Source organism: Cherax quadricarinatus, chromosome 73 (assembly GCF_038502225.1).
Source record: "Cherax quadricarinatus isolate ZL_2023a chromosome 73, ASM3850222v1, whole genome shotgun sequence".
NCBI classification, from domain to species: domain Eukaryota; kingdom Metazoa; phylum Arthropoda; class Malacostraca; order Decapoda; family Parastacidae; genus Cherax; species Cherax quadricarinatus.
In genome coordinates this window covers 8,712,157-8,732,036 of record NC_091364.1, presented here as the reverse complement: position 1 = coordinate 8,732,036, position 19,880 = coordinate 8,712,157, and the positions used below count along the sequence as shown (strand labels likewise).

General features: G+C 40.4%; 1 protein-coding gene across 2 annotated transcripts in view; it reads right to left on the bottom strand.

Moving 5' to 3' along the window:
* Positions 1-19,880, bottom strand: part of LOC128701105 (Jumonji, AT rich interactive domain 2) — a 152,289-nt gene that overhangs the window by 97,253 nt on the left and 35,156 nt on the right. For both annotated transcript variants that reach the window (XM_070100592.1, XM_070100593.1), the window contains 4 exons: positions 17,425-17,702; positions 11,259-11,916; positions 10,872-11,095; positions 3,781-9,970 (listed from right to left, as the gene is read on the bottom strand). In XM_070100592.1, coding sequence (XP_069956693.1) covers positions 3,781-9,970; positions 10,872-11,095; positions 11,259-11,916; positions 17,425-17,702 — 7,350 coding nt within the window. The remainder of the gene's footprint in view (positions 1-3,780; positions 9,971-10,871; positions 11,096-11,258; positions 11,917-17,424; positions 17,703-19,880) is intronic.

Here is a 19,880-nt window from a genome sequence, read left to right as displayed (position 1 = left end):
AACTCCCTGAGGTATGGAAGATGGCAAATATAGTCCCAATTTGTAAAAAGGGAGACAGATATGAGGCACTAAACTACAGACCTGTACCACTAACGTGTATAGTATGCAAGGTCATGGAGAAGATCATCAGGAGGAGAGTGGTGGAGCACCTGGAAAGAAACAAGTGTATAATTGACAACCAGCACGGTTTCAGGGAAGGAAAATCCTGTGTCACAAACCTACTAGTTTTATGACAAGGTGACAGAAGTAAGGCAAGAGAGAGAGGGGTGGATCGACTGCATTTTTTTGGACTGCAAGAAGGCCTTTGACACAGTTCCTCACAAGAGGTTACTGCAAAAGCTAGAGGATCAGGCACACGTAACAGGAAAGGCACTGCAATGGATCAGAGAATACCTGACAGGGAGGCAACGAGTCATGGTACGTGACGAGGTGTCAGAGTGGGCGCTTGTGACAAGCGGGGTTCCACAGGGGTCAGTTCTAGGACCTGTGCTGTTCTTGGTATATGTTTACCTGGAGTTTACCTGGAGAGAGTTCCGGGGGTCAACGCCCCCGCAGCCCGGTCTGTGACCAGGCCTCCTGGTGGATCAGAGCCTGATCAACCAGGCTGTTGCTGCTGGCTGCACGCAAACCAACGTATGAGCCACAGCCCGGCTGATCCGGAACTGACTTTAGGTGCTTGTCCAGTGCCAGCTTGAAGACTGCCAGGGGTCTGTTGGTAATCCCCCTTATGTGTGCTGGGAGGCAGTTGAACAGTCTCGGGCCCCTGACACTTATTGTATGGTCTCTTAACGTGCTAGTGACACCCCTGCTTTTCATTGGGGGGATGGTGCATCGTCTGCCAAGTCTTTTGCTTTCGTAGTGAGTGATTTTCGTGTGCAAGTTCGGTACTAGTCCCTCTAGGATTTTCCAGGTGTATATAATCATGTATCTCTCCCTCCTGCATTCCAGGGAATACAGGTTTAGGAACCTCAAGCGCTCCCAATAATTGAGGTGTTTTATCTCCGTTATGCGCGCCGTGAAAGTTCTCTGTACATTTTCTAGGTCGGCAATTTCACCTGCCTTGAAAGGTGCTGTTAGTGTGCAGCAATATTCCAGCCTAGATAGAACAAGTGACCTGAAGAGTGTCATCATGGGCTTGGCCTCCCTAGTTTTGAAGGTTCTCATTATCCATCCTGTCATTTTTCTAGCAGATGCAATTGATACAATGTTATGGTCCTTGAAGGTGAGATCCTCCGACATGATCACTCCCAGGTCTTTGACGTTGGTGTTTCGCTCTATTTTGTGGCCAGAATTTGTTTTGTACTCTGATGAAGATTTAATTTCCTCATGTTTACCATATCTGAGTAATTGAAATTTCTCATCGTTGAACTTCATATTGTTTTCTGCAGCCCACTGAAAGATTTGGTTGATGTCCGCCTGGAGCTTTGCAGTGTCTGCAATGGAAGACACTGTCATGCAGATTCGGGTGTCATCTGCAAAGGAAGACACGGTGCTGTGGCTGACATCCTTGTCTATGTCGGATATGAGGATGAGGAACAAGATGGGAGCGAGTACTGTGCCTTGTGGAACAGAGCTTTTCACCGTAGCTGCCTCGGACTTTACTCTGTTGACGACTACTCTCTGTGTTCTGTTAGTGAGGAAATTATAGATCCATCGACCGACTTTTCCTGTTATTCCTTTAGCACGCATTTTGTGCACTATTACGCCATGGTCACACTTGTCGAAGGCTTTTGCAAAGTCTGTATATATTACATCTGCATTCTTTTTGTCTTCTAGTGCATTTAGGACCTTGTCGTAGTGATCCAATAGTTGAGACAGACAGGAGCGACCTGTTCTAAACCCATGTTGCCCTGGGTTGTGTAACTGATGGGTTTCTAGATGGGTGGTGATCTTGCTTCTTAGGACCCTTTCAAAGATTTTTATGATATGGGATGTTAGTGCTATTGGTCTGTAGTTCTTTGCTGTTGCTTTACTGCCCCCTTTGTGGAGTGGGGCTATGTCTGTTGTTTTTAGTAACTGTGGGACGACCCCCGTGTCCATGCACCCTCTCCATAGGATGGAAAAGGCTCGTGATAAGGCTCGTGAACGACATAACGGAAGGGATAGACTCAGAAGTGTCCTTGTTTGCAGATGATGTGAAGTTAATGAGAAGAATCAAATCGGATGAGGATCAGGCAGGACTACAAAGAGACCTGGACAGGCTACAAGCCTGGTCCAGCAACTGGCTCCTTGAGTTTAACACTGCCAAATGCAAAGTCATGAAGATTGGGGAAGGGCAAAGAAGACCACAGACACAATATAGTTTAGATGGCCAAAAACTGCAAACCTCACTCAAGGAAAAAGATCTGGGGGCGAGTATAACACCGAGCATATCTCCTGAGGCGCACATCAATCAGATAACTGCTGCAGCATACGGGCGCCTGGCAAACCTACAGATAGCGTTCCGATACCTCAGTAAGTATTCGTTCAAGACTCTGTATACCATTTACGTCAGGCCCATACTGGAGTATGCAGCACCAGTTTGGAATCCACACCTAGTCAAGCACGTCAAGAAATTAGAGAAAGTGCAAAGGTTTGCAACAAGGCTAGTCCCAGAGCTACGGGGATTGTCCTACGAAGAAAGGTTGAGGGAAATCGGCCTGACAACACTGGAGGACAGGAGGGTCAGGGGAGACATGATAACGACATATAAAATACTGCGCGGAATAGACAAGGTGGACAATGACGGGATGTTCTAGAGAGGGGACACAGACACAAGAGGTCACAATTGGAAGTTGAAGACTCAGATGAATCAAAGGGATGTTAGGAAGTATTTCTTCAATCATAGAGTAGTCAGACCATGGAATAGCCTAGAAAGTGACATAGTGGAGGCAGGAACCATACATAGTTTTAAGGTGAGGTATGATAAAGCTCATGGGGCAGGGAGAGAGAGGACCTAGTAGCAATCAGCGAAGAGGCGGGGCCAGGAGCTATGACTCGACCCCTGCAACCACAAATAGGTGAGTACAAATAGGTGAGTACACACAGACACACACACACACACACACACACACACACACACACACACACACACACACACACACACACACACACACACACACACACACACACACACTCTTTAAAGGAGGGGTTTGTGATATTTTACTATTTAGAGTGACATCTAAACTGTGATATCTGGCAAGACAGTGATAGTGTTTTTCTTTAGGGTCACTCTGCCTCGGTGGGAGACAGCCAGCGTGTTAAAAAAAAAAAAAATGTTATAAGTATTTTTCAACCTGTTCAAACTTTCAAACTAAAGAAACATTATTCTGACTGACTCAGAAGATCATAACATGACTGTAAACAACTCATGAATTGGACAAGATTCCAACCCATGGTAAGCCAGCCCTAAAATTAAAAGGCGTGTTTTAACTATTTGGAATAGTGTAGCAGTCTGAACATTGCTCTGCTAATTTTAGGACTGACTTGTCATGAGTTCAAATCCTGTTTATTCCATGAATTATTCTGCTTGATGGTGACTGCTGACAGTACCCCAGTACAACTACGAAAGTGCTGAATAAAGTGTTGGGGAACTTCTAAATGCATTATAAATGTTCTTGAATTGCACACCCATATATATTCTTAGCTGTTACCTATTTTCTTTTCAAATTACCAACCAGGGGCTACATCTTCCATCAAGATGGATGAAAGCATCATGAATAAAGAACAAAAATAATGTACCAGAATATTACATTAGCTGCCGGAATTAAGAATACATGTGCATTTAGTAGGCAAACCCACCTGGTTAGACGGGGTGGAGGCCAGCCTCTTAGAGTATCTGGGGACATCTGGGGACTAAGTGGTGCCTCAGATGAAGAACTCCAACCCTCCTCCTTGGCTAGTGCTGCAGCTGCACGCTTAGCGCGCCTATTTCTGCGTAGTTCCTCAATTTCATGCATGTCAGATTCTGTAGCCCTTGTTGCAGCCAGAGTTGTAGCTCGGCCACTGCGTCTTCGAGTAGGAAAGGCCTTGTCATCTCTGGAAGTCTTAAGTTTCTCTTCGTCTCTTTCCTTAGATTTTACTAATCTTGGCTTAGCAGTGGCTTTATATGTGGGAGAGTTGACCTCTTCACTTGTAGTATTAGATGGAGTTAACTGGATTCTATGAGGAGGTACATTTACAGATTTAACATCATTACTATGAACTACAACTCTGTGAGTAGCAGGGGATGCTGATGCAGAAACTGAGGTGTGAACTGTCATGGTTGGGGCAGTTGTTGTAATACATGAGGAAGAAGTAACTGGAAGTAAGGAGACTGTAGTTGATGAGGCAGTTGTAGTTACAACAATACTGGGAGCTGTGTTAGCAGTGGATGTTGTGACGACAGGGGAGGGAGATGATACTTCACTCACTGATGAAGAAGAATCCTGATTTTTACTTAATGGTCTTAAAGAATTTATGGGAGTAACTGTGGGACTTGCAGACATTCCTGGGATGATGGGAGTTACAGCTAAACCAGGCATTGTTGCAGGTTTTATGGGTTTTACAGCAGAGGTATTTGATATGAGAGATGGACCAGATGCACCTTGCTGTTGCAACTTTTGTTGGTGCTGCTGTGCAAGCTGTGCTGCTTGTTGAAGAATCATACCAGCTTCTGCTGCACCAACTAACCCTTGTGTTTTTGCTAACATTTGCTGGACTAACTGGGCAGGAAGTTTTTCTCCTAAAGCAGCCATTGCCAGGGGAAGATAATAAAATGGAGAGGCATTTGGAGGCAAAGGAAATTTACTTGGTCCTTCAGTTTGTGTTCCACTTTCATTGGCACTCACACCATCTTCAGCAGCAACCTCTATCCCCTCATCCATGTCACACTGAATGGCTATAGAGGTGCTGCTAATGTTCTTCTTAAAGCCACCAGAGGCTTCTACTACTACTTCAGCTTCAGCACCAACTCTCCCATGCTCTTGCAATGGCTGAGAAGTGGTGCATGTAGGACTAAGCTTACTTGTGACTTGTGAGGTCTCTGTTCCAGTACCAGCAGCTTTCATATTAGTTGTGTCTGTAGTGCAACTTGCTCTTTTTCCTAAAACAACTGCCTGAGATGTTACTGTACTAGGGTTTACTCCCACAGTAGGTTTTGCCCTACCTGCTATAATGGGGGTTAAAGATCGAGCAACAGGACTTCGAACATTAGCAACTGTAGTTACTTTACCAAGTGGTTTGTTTGGAACTGGTGCTTGACTTGGAGGTTTAATTGAATTGTTAGGCTTTACAGGTGATGTTCCTGGTGACGGATGAATGTTTTTAATTCTTTGTGAAAATGGTGAAGATTCCTCAAGAGATGTTTCAACTTCTGGTTCAAAAGCATAGACACTGCTTTCGTGTAATGGAGAAAATGCACCTGAAGGCTTTTTTCCTTCTATGCTTTTAGTTTTGCACACAGAAGGTCCAAGCATCTTTTTATCTTCTTGACTTTTGGTCTTAAAAAGAGTTCTTTTCATAAAAGGCTCTTTCTTTTTATCTACCATTTTCTTGTCACACAATTTCAAATTATCACTATCCTTGCCATTTATATTTTGTACTTTATCAAATTTAATTACGTCACTATTTGCTGGAACTGATCGAATATCAATTTTGCTCTTATTTGCTTTACGCACTTGGCAAGTAGAAATGGTTACATCATTGTCAGATTTATGAAGAGATGTGATAAAATTGTTATCTGTATTACTCTTCAAAAGTGAGGTAGCAGAAGCAACTTTATTTTTCTCTATTTTAGGAACTGAAGATGTAGCAGAGCTAGTAATACTGGGAGCAAGAACTTTTTTATCTCTCTCTTGTTTTGTTATACTAGGCAATATTGATTTATCTTTTTCTAACACTGGGATATACGTACTGGACTTTTCTGTTTCAGTTTTTGAAAGCAATGATGCTACAGCAACATTTCTCCCTATCCCTGCTTTGTGTTGAACAACACTTACACTTGAGGATAACTTAATTGAAATACCAGTATGTGGTGTCTTTTGCTGCTTTACAGTAGTGACTGGCTTTAGTCCCTCTGTAGTACAAAGCTGGTTGGAATGCTGTGCTTCACTCAGAGATGTAATTGTTACTGAGGAGGATGCTAATTGTGGCCTAGCTGGCTGATTAGAAAATGTTAATTTTGCACTAGAATCTGTAGTTGCTATAGAGACTGGTTCAATGTTCTTGGCATTGACTTTTGAGACTTCTGTTATTCTTACATTCCCTGGTATTCCTCCTTTGAAAGCTGTTTCCACAACTTTACATGTCTGCGTAGATATAGAGCTGTCTAATTTGTTCTCAGACGTTTTGGAAATCATTTTATTTACAATGCCACAAGGAGCTACAGTACAAGCTTTAGTTATTGCTACAGGCATGCCAGAGCTGGGTAATTGTGGAGTGCCTTGATAAGAAGCACTAGGAAAGGATTTCAGATTACTAGTTAACTTGCCACATGGAGCAGTAATTCCAGGCATACTTTTGTCAACAGGCACTGGCCTTGATACCTGATTAACAGAGACTGATCCACGGTGAGTACTGGTTAGAACATTGCTGTTCGCATGGGGTGAGTTTCCTCTAACTTCAGTAGAGACAACAGGAAAGGTGGTAGCAATAGAAGCAAGAGGTATTTGGGAGGCAGCAGCTGTGCTCAGCAGAGACTGTGAGAGCGGAACAGCAGGATGGCTTTGAGAGGTGAGCTGATCAGTAGCTGTTGTGGGAATGAGAGTATGGTGGTGTCCAGGAGGATGACCTGGAGGAGGAATTGGGATCTGGGGTTTTGCTATCAAACCTGGCTGTCCTGTCACTGTTTGCATTTGTGTGGATCCTACTGGCATCACATTAACTGCAAGAATTTGTGTCTGCTGGGATGTTTGCACCTGCTGGGATAAAGGCACAATGGGTCTCACTGTAGCAATACTGCCAACTGAAGCTGGAGCTAAGGTAACAAGAGAATCTGGTACCTTTGGGGTTATAAGATGAGGCTGAGGTTTGGCTGTTACTTTACCGACCATGGTAGGAGCGAGAACACGAGCAACTGCACTTACATTACCACTTAAGTGACCTTGACCTACAGTTTGAGGTGCAATGCTATAAGTAACTGCACTCTGCATAGATGAAGTAACAAATACTGGTTGAGTAATTATTTTTGCTGGTGAAGATGGGGTTACCAATTGGGCTGGATCAATGACAGCTTGAGTAATAACAGCTTGCACAGGCATACCAGTTACAGTCTGCATTGTTTGTATAGGTTGAGGTATAGCCTGCATAGTTTGTACTGGCTGAGTTATTGCTTGAACTGTATGAACTGACTGTGGTATTGTCTGCACCTGAGCCTGTACTTGTGCTTGCATCATGTGACCAGGCTGAGGGGCAATAAGGTGAGCATTTGGGTGAATATGAGATGTAGGAGCTGGGGGCTTTGGGGCAATTTGTACAGGTTTGGGAACTGTCTTTTGAGTGCCTGGTGGTAAAACAGTTTTTGACACCTGACCAGCAGGTGCAGATGCTACCAGAGCAGCTGAGGGTGTTGCTGGTTTAGGGGCAATTGAAAGCTGTTTGTGAGTATTTTTTGTAGCTGACTGATCTATTGGTCTGGGACTAGCAACAGAACCACTACCAACAGAAGAAAGTGTTACAACTGATGATAATTGTGGTACATGGGACACAGTGAGTGGGGATGAAAATCCTGTGCCCACAACATTAATTGTAGCAGGAGATTTAACTGCAACTGGCAAGCTTGGAAGAACAGTTATATGTTCATCTTGAGCACTCTGAAATATTAAAGGTGCTGCTTTTAATGCTATATTTCCTTTCTGTATACCTGAGGCAAAGGCAGATGTCACTGCTGGTGCTGTGCTCACACTGGAAAGACCTTTATGAATGCTGGAAGTGACTGTAGTGCTGGGTGCAAATGTTTGTGAACACGTGGTCATCTCAGGCTCTACCTGGGGTGAACTGCATGAGACAACAGGTGAAATAGTTTGGGGAGGTCTGGTAGTGCTGGATTTAGTGGATGCAACTTTGGTAGTGCCAGATTTCTGAGGTATTTGTGATGGTGCCTTTGAGGTGGTGGTGGTGGTAGTGGATGTATTCTCTAATGAAGTAGAGGGTGCACTAGGGATATGTGCAATTTCTGGCAGGGAGACATCATTGTGTGTTACTGCTATAGGTACACAGGAAGTACCAGGAGAGTGAAGGTGAGGACTCGACTGAGAACTTACTTGCCTCGATTTATCAGAGTTCCACTTGTTGAGATCCTTCAAAAATGTTGGCTTTTCATGTGGGTTTACTTTGCTTGGGGACTCTGCTTGTTTCTTTTGAAGGCTGCGAACAACATCACTTAGCTTTTTACTAGTTGTGCTTCTTTTACTAGGACTTGGGCTGCTACTACCAGACTGGACTACAGCAGTACTGCCTGAAATTTTTTGTGAACTTGATGAATTAAGCATCATATCTACTGAATTTGAACTTTTTTCATCCATGCAAGAAACACTACTGTCAGAAATAAATAAATCTTCCTTTTCCATTTCTGTTGGTGTAGTTTCTCCTTTACTTTTCTCAGGAGATTTATTTCCCATCATAAAATCTTTTTCTATTTTATCATAATGATCATCATCTATATCTTTCTCAAAGTCTTTGGCAACACTCTCTAAAACTTCATTTAATTTGGCTTCATCATGATTACTACTTCTCCTTCTATTTCCAACAGATTTCCTTCTGTTCAGTGGTCCCAATAACTTTTTATCATTTGCATCAAGGTTAGTGTTCTCTATGTTGCTACCTAAAGATCCACTTCTACTTCTATTACTTTTCAAGAAAGTTTCACCAATATCATTACTGTCATTGCTATCAGATTTATCTAAACTCCTTCTGACGGAGGAATGTCGTACACCTTCATGTGACAAATACTGTTCTATTTTTCTATCTTGTGAAACTGTTCTCCTTGATTTTGCTGCAGGTCCAAATATTTTCTCAGAATTTTGCATATTTCCATCTGAAGAACTTCCTGCATCAGTAATTTCTATATCATCTTTCTTTTCATCTTTATAGTGCTCTTTCTCTTTGACGTCTACATTAGAATCAGCCTTAGAAACACTTTTCTTACATTCCTCTTCCTTTTCCACTTTAGAAATAATATCACGTGAACTACAAAAAGTCTTTGAGTCCTTTACTTTACTAACAGCTAATGAATTATCACCCTTAATGCCACCCGGAGCTTCAAGTCGACGAGTTCTCATTCTCAAACATTTTTCATTTTCATCATTTGCATTTTTTATGGGTGTCACTGGCTCACTACTTGTTCTTTTCAAATCTCTCTTTGTACGAGTGTTTATTATTAATCTTTCATTTTCTTCACTATCATTCTCGTTTTCCTTGTAATCCTGTTCATCCCTCAATCTCATTGTACGCCTCTGTCGAGTAACCTCATGAGAGCTGTCAGCTTCTAATGATGCACGCCTAAAGGAAGGCCATGATTCTTTCTTCTTTGGTTCGTCTGCATCACTTCGAGTTCTTCTTAGTCTTCTTGGCATTGCTCTAGTAGGTACAGTGATGCTTGGTTCTGGTGGGGTATATCTTCTCACACAAGTGGGAGACTGAGTGGATTCTGAGTCACCTTGTTCGTCTGGTGTAGGCGGGTCCCTCTTTTCACAGCTTCTTGTTCTTCTAGAGCTACAAGTGATTTTTTCATCATTAATAGAATTAGACAGCTCTTCTTTGTAAGAAGGAGTTCTTCTGGTTATTCGTCCAACTTCAGTATTGACACTGTCGGGAGTGTTCAATTTCTCAGGTTCCGATTGTCTTGTAAAATCTCTAACTTTCCTGAGAGACTTTCTAAGGTTTGTCTTTGCAGAGCTATCACTTACAACACAACTTTCATTATCCTCACTGCCTGTTTTTCTTATGGGCTCCAGTGTCTCTTCCTCAGATGAATTTTGATACTTTCTTTCTTCCACTTCTTTATCTTTTCGTCCTGAAACATTTTTTAAGCATTAAGAAAATCAGTTTATCTGTAAAGGAAAGTCAGTCAAGAAGACTGAAAAACAAAATGAATGTAAATGTGTGAAGAAAGTTAGAAATATTAAATATATTGGGCCAAAAAGATAAAACAGTTAGATAGACTTTTATCCTGCTTTAAATCTGCACCATACAATCTTTTACCCTATTCTGTTAAGCCATTTAGAAAATACAGGTAATTCTTAACTAAACTTTTTCTTTTTTTTAACACGTTGGCCGTTTCCCACTGAGGCAGGGTGACCCAAAAAGAAAGAAAATCCATGCATGTTGTAAAAGCCAACTAAAATGCAGGGAGCAATAGGTTAGTAATCCCTTTTCCCATATAGCCTACTCAAAAGAAAAAGAAGAAAAAATTAAACTTAATTCAAACTAATTAAATAAATATTTTTTATAAGGCTATGTTGTAACATGTCACCTGGCACAGCAAAATAACACATACAAGTTTCATTATGATCAGTCAATTTTCTGTGATATAACAAGGAGACCAACCCCACCATGAAAGGTAGTCTCCAGGGAACTCTGAGTACATTTAAAACTCTTGGGCCTCTTTAAATTGCTGATCTCCATGTCCTGAACTTCTTGAGAAGGCTGAGTTACAGCTACTAATTATTTTTATAACTGACTACACTAGAAACCTATGCCTCACACTAAATTATTGCATTTGTGAGAACTGAGGTACAAAGGGCTAGAATTAAGGGATACAGGGAATACATTTCATTGATTGCAGAGCGACCAAAACACATCTAGTTATTCTCATAGATACGCCTATGTGCACATGAGGTCTCACTATGTCATCAGCTGAAAGTAGACATTAAAATAAAAAAAAAAGGAAAATACAGCTTCATCATAAAACTTACTGATTTTTGACTGAGACTTCAGATCCATGACCTGCTTTAATGAAATAGTATTATCTTCCTCCTCCTCCTCCTCCTCCTCGTCGTCCTCTTCATAATCATCTTCATCAACAGATTTTGAATTGCCTTTAGATTCCTGTGCCAGTTTACGACCAATCAACTGTAAGTAAGCTGTGGCAGCTTCCTTGGTGCGTCTGCTCGGCCGTGACCGGATTCCAGGACTCGTACTGTATTAATATTAATGACAACTTGTATCAAAAATACTAATCTATTTAAATGAATATCACAGATATACAGACAATATAAAGTACCAAAATTATACAGCCCCTTTATTTCATTTTTTTTTTTTTTTGTAAATATCACAGCAAAACAAACAAGATCAATGCATACTCAGTTTCTTCTGTTGTATGAGAAGTAACAGGTGAATCTGGAGACACTACAATTGAAGGAACTTTATTCTGTTTGTCTTCTCTAATTACTAGCTTCTTGCCTGCATTTGGAGAGGGTGGAGAGAGTACTGGGGAAGACTTCTTTGAGGAAATATTTACTGGAGTGACTACAAGAGATTTTTTACTTTGATCTTCGGTAGTAGTTGGTGAAGAGGTGTCTGAAGAAGGTTGAGATTTCTGTTTCTGAGGATGTGAACTACTCGGAGAGGAACAACTTTCTTTCAAAGAATGCAGTTTTGAGGATGGAACTGACAGAATTTCTGATCCAGCAATACTGGGTTCACTCTTCTCCTCTGATTCAGGTATATTTGTGGATGATGTGGAGGGGGAACACTTCTTTTGAGTAATCTGGGAATTGTTTGAAGAGGCATCAGTGCTTGAAGATTTTTTAGGCATATGAGTAACAATGGATGACGGAGAGGTGGACGATGAAGCTAATTTTTTTGGTAAAATGGGTGAAACTGCAGAGTCTTGTATGTTTCTTCGCAACCTTTTAGCAAGAGGCACTTGGTCAGGGGACTGTGTGGGCAGTGGCTGACTTACGTATGTTGAAGAAACTTCAGATTGTTTGCACATCTCGGCCTCATTGTGCCTCATTGCTGTTAACAATAATAAAAAATTAGATATGAAGTATTACACATTTTAAAGTTATATAAAAAACTACAAATGCAAATGTCTTATGTAACAATATGCAACACAATAACCTAATTTATAAAATTATAAGAACAGCACTCTTTACAAAACACTCAATATTTTCAAATGATTTAATCATTCTAAATTCAACCCATCACACAAATTTAAGTACTTAACCCTTTCTGGGTCCGTCCCGTAGATCTACGGCTTTACGTTCAGGGTCCAAACCGTAGATCTACGTCATGAGCTCAGCTCACTCTGGTAAACTGTGAGTGGTACATTTGGGCCTAGATATGAGAGAATACATCTATGTGGTATGTGTGCACCACATAAAACAGATCCTGCACCACACTGTGTATAATGAGAGAAAAAACTGAAATCATGATTTTTCGATTAAAACAGCGACTTTGCAGTGTTTTTTCGTATGTTTTTTATAGGTGTATTTGCGATTTCTTCATCTCATTTGATAGAATGGAAGACATATTACAGAAATATAGATGATTTTGATTGGTTTTAGCACTGGAAATGGTTTGAAACTGAGCTCAAAGTAGCAGAAATGTTAAATTTTTGCCGATATTCAAGAGTAAACAAACGACCTCACACGTCTAATACACGCCAGCTGGTGGGTCTAATATACATTCACAAGTGTGGTGATGATATTTATACAATTATTACAGTATTGCATAACAGTAAATCTTCTATTTTTTGGTGTGAATAAAAATTCATTATGTGAATAAAAAATCAAAATGGAATTTATTTGTAAAGCCTCAAAACGTAACTAATGAACAGAGGAAATGTTAGTTTAGTTCCAGGAATACCTACATTGTTTATTCTGGACCCTATTTTGAAATTGGAATATTTTGAACTTCGTGTTAAATTGGCCAAATTAACAATTTCTGATCACTTTAATTTGTAGTTGAAACAGTTGACTTGGCGATTTCTTGTGCTCAATCGATAGAATAGAAGTAATACTAGTGAAATAGCTAAGAATTTGGTTGACTGGAATAATGTAATTGGCCTAAAATGGGAGTCAAAGTTGGCAAAATCGCCGATTCGTAAATATCGCTGACACATCAAAATTCGCAAGAGCATATTTTCGTCAATTTTCCATCAAATTTCGTACTTTTTGTTTTATTACCTTCACAAAAAGATTCTCTACCATTTCATAAGAAAAAATAACAATTTTTTTTTTTTTAAATTCTTGGACACTGGGGCACCACTTCAGATTTGGGCCTTGGACCCTGAAGGGGTTAATGACAATTTTATATTCATGTGGAAGCACTAGATTCATAATGCATCCAGGAAAGGGAGATAATCTGGTTTGACTCAAAGGAGTGGGTAACCCTTGAAGGGTTCATGAGCCATAACTACATCAACGGTTATAAAATTGTAGAGAACAAATGGATTTGTCAGTTAAAAATAGGAGAGGAGAGTTATTAAATGGAGAGTTAGAGGTATTGGGAAGATGGAGGGAATATTTTGAGGAATTGTTAAATGTTGATGAAGATAGGGAAGCTGTGATTTCGTGTATAGGACAAGGAGGAATAACATCTTGTAGGAGTGAGGAAGAGCCAGTTGTGAGTGTGGGGGAAGTTCGTGAGGCAGTAGGTAAAATGAAAGGGGGTAAGGCAGCCGGGATTTATGGGATAAAGATAGAAATGTTAAAAGCAGGTGGGGATATAGTTTTGGAGTGGTTGGTGCAATTATTTAATAAATGTATGGAAGAGGGTAAGGTACCTAGGGATTGGCAGAGAGCATGCATAGTTCCTTTGTATAAAGGCAAAGGGGATAAAAGAGAGTGCAAAAATTATAGGGGGATAAGTCTGCTGAGTATACCTGGTAAAGTGTATGGTAGAGTTATTATTGAAAGAATTAAGAGTAAGACGGAGAATAGGATAGCAGATGAACAAATAGGCTTTAGGAAAGGTAGGGGGTGTGTGGACCAGGTGTTTACAGTGAAACATATAAGTGAACAGTATTTAGATAAGGCTAAAGAGGTCTTTGTGGCATTTATGGATTTGAAAAAGGCGTATGACAGGGTGGATAGGGGGGCAATGTGGCAGATGTTGCAAGTGTATGGTGTAGGAGGTAGGTTACTGAAAGCAGTGAAGAGTTTTTATGAGGATAGTGAGGCTCAAGTTAGAGTATGTAGGAAAGAGGGAAATTATTTCCCAGTAAAAGTAGGCCTTAGACAAGGATGTATGATGTCACCGTGGTTGTTTAATATATTTATAGATGGGGTTGTAAGAGAAGTAAATGCGAGGGTCTTGGCAAGAGGCGTGGAGTTAAAAGATAAAGAATCACACACAAAGTGGGAGTTGTCACAGCTGCTCTTTGCTGATGACACTGTGCTCTTGGGAGATTCTGAAGAGAAGTTGCAGAGATTGGTGGATGAATTTGGTAGGGTGTGCAAAAGAAGAAAATTAAAGGTGAATACAGGAAAGAGTAAGGTTATGAGGATAACAAAAAGATTAGGTGATGAAAGACTGAATATCAGATTGGAGGGAGAGAGTATGGAGGAGGTGAATGTATTCAGATATTTGGGAGTGGACGTGTCAGCGGATGGGTCTATGAAAGATGAGGTGAATCATAGAATTGATGAGGGGAAAAGAGTGAGTGGTGCACTTAGGAGTCTGTGGAGACAAAGAACTTTGTCCTTGGAGGCAAAGAGGGGAATGTATGAGAGTATAGTTTTACCAACGCTCTTATATGGGTGTGAAGCATGGGTGATGAATGTTGCAGCGAGAAGGCTGGAGGCAGTGGAGATGTCATGTCTGAGGGCAATGTGTGGTGTGAATATAATGCAGAGAAATCGTAGTTTGGAAGTTAGGAAGAGGTGCGGGATTACCAAAACTGTTGTCCAGAGGGCTGAGGAAGGGTTGTTGAGGTGGTTCGGACATGTAGAGAGAATGGAGCGAAACAGAATGACTTCAAGAGTGTATCAGTCTGTAGTGGAAGGAACGCGGGGTAGGGGTCGGCCTAGGAAAGGTTGGAGAGAGGGGGTAAAGGAGGTTTTGTGTGCGAGGGGCTTGGACTTCCAGCAGGCATGCGTGAGCGTGTTTGATAGGAGTGAATGGAGACAAATGGTTTTTAATACTTGACGTGCTGTTGGAGTGTGAGCAAAGTAACATTTATGAAGGGGTTCAGGGAAACCGGCAGGCCGGACTTGAGTCCTGGAGATGGGAAGTACAGTGCCTGCACTCTGAAGGAGGGGTGTTAATGTTGCAGTTTAAAAACTGTAGTGTAAAGCACCCTTCTGGCAAGACAGTGATGGAGTGAATGATGGTGAAAGTTTTTCTTTTTCGGGCCACCCTGCCTTGGTGGGAATCGGCCAGTGTGATAATAAAAATAAAAAAAAAAATTTGATAGTAGAGTGAGATTTTATGGATAAACAGAAATATCAAAAGCATAGTTCTCTGTTCCTAGGTAGTAGGTTGGTAAACAGCAACCACCCAAGGAGGTACTACCGTCCTGCCAAGTGAGTGTACAACGAAAACCTGTAATTGTTTTACATGATGGTAGGATTGCTGGTGTCTTTTTTCTGTCTCATAAACATGCAAGATTTCAGGTATGTCTTGCTACTTTGCTTGCACTTAAGTCACACTACACATACATGTACGAGCATATATATATACACACCCCTCTGGGTTTTCTTCTATTTTTTTCTAGTTCTTGTTCTTGTTTATTTCCTCTTATCTCCATGGGGAAGTGGAACAGAATTCTTCCTCTGTAAGCCATGCGTGTCATAAGAGGTGACTAAAATGCCGGGAGCAAGGGGCTAGTAACCCCTTCTCCTGTATATATTACTAAATGTAAAAGGAGAAACTTTCGTTTTTCCTTTTGGGCCACCCTGCCTCGGTGGGATACGGCCGGTGTGTTGAAAGAAGAAAGAAAAGAGAAACTTTCGTTTTTCTTGTTGGGACACCCTGCCTTGGTGGGATATGGCTGGTGTGTTGAAAGAAAGAAAGAAGTTCTCTGTTATATCCCCATCACATGTGCACAATTTTATATACAGTACAGTAACCTTTCAGTGATATGTCATATAGCCAAATAAGTTAAATTAATATTACAAAGTAATAATACTTGTAACATATTCAGGTACCATACATCTTCATGAATGATAATAGTAAAAAATGGCAAAAAGTATCTACATTTTTTAAAAATAACTAAAACAGATAAATTAAAAAATACACACATAGATTCTTTTTATTACATCAGAAGCAAAAAAAATAATGCCAAAAGCCTATGTCTATCCTCAAAGTGATCCAAGTCTTCAAGAAACATGGCAATAAACAAGTATTGAGCTTAGACAGACAAAAATGAGGCAGGAGAGAGTTTTAATCAAGCTAACTCTTCAATAAATATATGTACAGCATTGTACAGTCATTTCCCAAGGTTTTCCATGTGATGGTTGTACACCAAACAGCATAGTCGTCATAAGCTTATAAAAGCATATGCCAATGTAATATTGATAGAAAATTAATTGAAGAGATCTATATTAATCTATGCTGAGGATGGGGTCGACTTTACTGTTGGAAGTGAAATTGAAAAAAAAGCTTCGCCATATGCATAGTACGACTTAGTAAGAGCCTCAAAGAAATTCTTTGGAAAATATCAGAAAAACATAATTGCAGTACATCTAAAAACATAGCTATTCCTTCAGCATATAAATGCTGTACCTCACATATGTTTTGTAAATAACATCATTTGACTGTACAGCAGTTGCTTGATAATCTGTTTTATATGTGACCAATTATCATTACAGTACTCTATGCAAGGTATGGGGTGTGGTGTCAAGTGTGAGAGAGTCCACAAAGTTCTTTTAGCCTTTTACTGTCTTTATTTTATACTGTACAGCACTTCAGAAATACAATTCAATTACAAAACTATTGTTTATTACCAATTACCTGAATTATTACAATTAATCACAGAATGGATGGGGGCTCTAACCCACAATTAATAATATGCAATGAATTTTACCACTCTATAACTGCATAGACAAATCTTTGGGAAATCAAAATATGTAGTGCATAAATGGTTAATTACACCACACAGGTGAACTACAGATTTAGTGTGGTTCATAATCTATATGATTTGATCATAAAGTACTGAAGGCCACTTCGCAGACAGTTTCAATTATTAATGTTTTTTCTTGGTGTCCATTGTTATTTAGCTTAGTACTCATCCCCTACATTGAAAACTAAAAAAAAAAAATAATTAAAAACTGACTCATTCTTATTAATGGCAATATTAAACAAATCAAAGCAAAATTAAAGGAAAGATGGCAAAAAACCTTAAATTATTCAGACAAGTGATTTTCTATCTGTAGTTTCAGCAACTTAATCCCTATAACTTACAAGGTTACACTGTATCCAACCATTCCTAGCTTTACAATGAATTATAATTTACATTCATATCAATACACTTGATATTTTGGGTATGCTATGAATAAGTTCAAAGCATTACACACTTACCTTCTCTGGTAACCCTGACCACTTTCTTAACAAGAAGTTTTCTTCCAGACAACTTCTGTCTAACTAATCTGATAGGTCGAGATATGTTTGACGACTCTTGAAGCACACCTTCAGTTTTTCCAGTCTTCCCACTGTCACGATCCTCAATTCTCTCTATTACTTTCCTTTGCTGCTCACCTTCTACAGTTTTATCTTCAGCTTCCTCGTCTTTCCCTTCTGCCTGACTACGTGTTATTCTAGTCAGTTTAGAATCTTGGTTTGTGATAGAGCTGCCCAATCTGAAATTAGGAGATAATGCATAATACATACATCTTATTACTTAGCAGTTCTTCTTTATCTGCTGATACAGGATACACTGAAAATTTTACATAGTGATTTCTTTCTTATTCCAAGCTGTGCTCAGAAGTCCATATTATAAAAATTTGAATGAGTGAACATAAATTTGTTTTTATTTTTATTATTATCACACTGGCCGATTCCCACCAAGGAAGGGTGGCCCGAAAAAGAAAAACTTTCACCATCATTCACTCCATCACTGTCTTGCCAGAAGGGTGCTTTACACTACAGTTTTTAAACTGCAACATTAACACCCCTCCTTCAGAGTGCAGGCACTGTACTTCCCATCTCCAGGACTCAAGTCCGGCCTGCCGGTTTCCCTGAACCCCTTCATAAATGTTACTTTGCTCACACTCCAACAGCACGTCAAGTATTAAAAACCATTTGTCTCCATTCACTCCTATCAAACACGCTCACGCATGCCTGCTGGAAGTCCAAGCCCCTCGCACACAAAACCTCCTTTACCCCCTCCCTCCAACCTTTCCTAGGCCGACCCCTACCCCGCCTTCCTTCCACTACAGACTGATACACTCTTAAAGTCATTCTGTTTCGCTCCATTCTCTCTACATGTCCGAACCACTTCAACAACCTCAACAAACCCAAATTCTGACAATTTCAGATTTTTTGTTCATTTTGGAATATTCCAAATTTCAGGGTATATGGTGAATTGAAAATTTCATAAAATATTCTTACATTTATCACCATTTTCACTGTATGTCACCAATCTCTCTCCTTCTGCACCTACACATCTATTATCAAAACTTATACAGCGAACCTTTTCATAATCCTCATCATCATTTTCACATTAGCTATCCTTCCTCCCAACAATTATCTGGCAGCACAGTCCAGCAGACTATTCTAGTACTCAATACTTCATACCTCTTTTTCATATTTATTTTTTTTCTTGAAGCATTAATATCATGAAAATACTTTCCAAGCATACCCCAGTATCATTAACAACAGATGGCCCAACCTTTCTTACTATTATACAACTTCCACAACAGTTTCTTCTATTTCTATATTAAAGTCTTCAAAAACTGTTACTTTCTCACACACCTCCAACTATCCTTAACATTCCCCAATCAACTCAACTCCCAGAATATTTCTTTCTCGTCTCTACTCTGACATTATCTTCAAACGTTCACTGTTACAATGAGCCCAAAAATGCATTACAGTATTTATAAACTTAATGTTTTTTATTTATTTATTATCACACCGGCCGATTCCCACCAAGGCAGGGTGGCCCGAAAAAGAAAAACTTTCACCATCATTCACTCCATCACTGTCTTGCCAGAAGGGTGCTTTACACTACAGTTTTTAAACTGCAACATTAACACCCCTCCTTCAGAGTGCAGGCACTGTACTTCCCATCTCCAGGACTCAAGTCCGGCCTGCCGGTTTCCCTGAACCCCTTCATAAATGTTACTTTGCTCACACTCCAACAGCACGTCAAGTATTAAAAACCATTTGTCTCCATTTACTCCTATCAAACACACTCACGCATGCCTGCTGGAAGTCCAAGCCCCTCGCACACAAAACCTCCTTTACCCCCTCCCTCCAACCTTTCCTAGGCCGACCCCTACCCCGCCTTCCTTCCACTACAGACTGATACACTCTTGAAGTCACTCTGTTTCGCTCCATTCTCTCTACATGTCCGAACCACCTCAACAACCCTTCCTCAGCCCTCTGGACAACAGTTTTGGTAATCCCGCACCTCCTCCTAACTTCCAAACTACGAATTCTCTGCATTATATTCACACCACACATTGCCCTCAGACATGACATCTCCACTGCCTCCAGCCTTCTCCTCGCTGCAACATTCATCACCAATGCTTCACACCCATATAAGAGCGTTGGTAAAATTATACTCTCATACATTCCCCTCTTTGCCTCCAAGGACAAAGTTCTTTGTCTCCACAGACTCTTAAGTGCACCACTCACTCTTTTCCCCTCATCAATTCTATGATTCACCTCATCTTTCATAGACCCATGTGCTGACACGTCCACTCCCAAATATCTGAATACATTCACCTCCTCCATACTCTCTCCCTCCAATCTGATATTCAATCTTTCATTACCTAAATGGAAATAAGTCACTCTGTCTGACTTTTTTGGGTTAT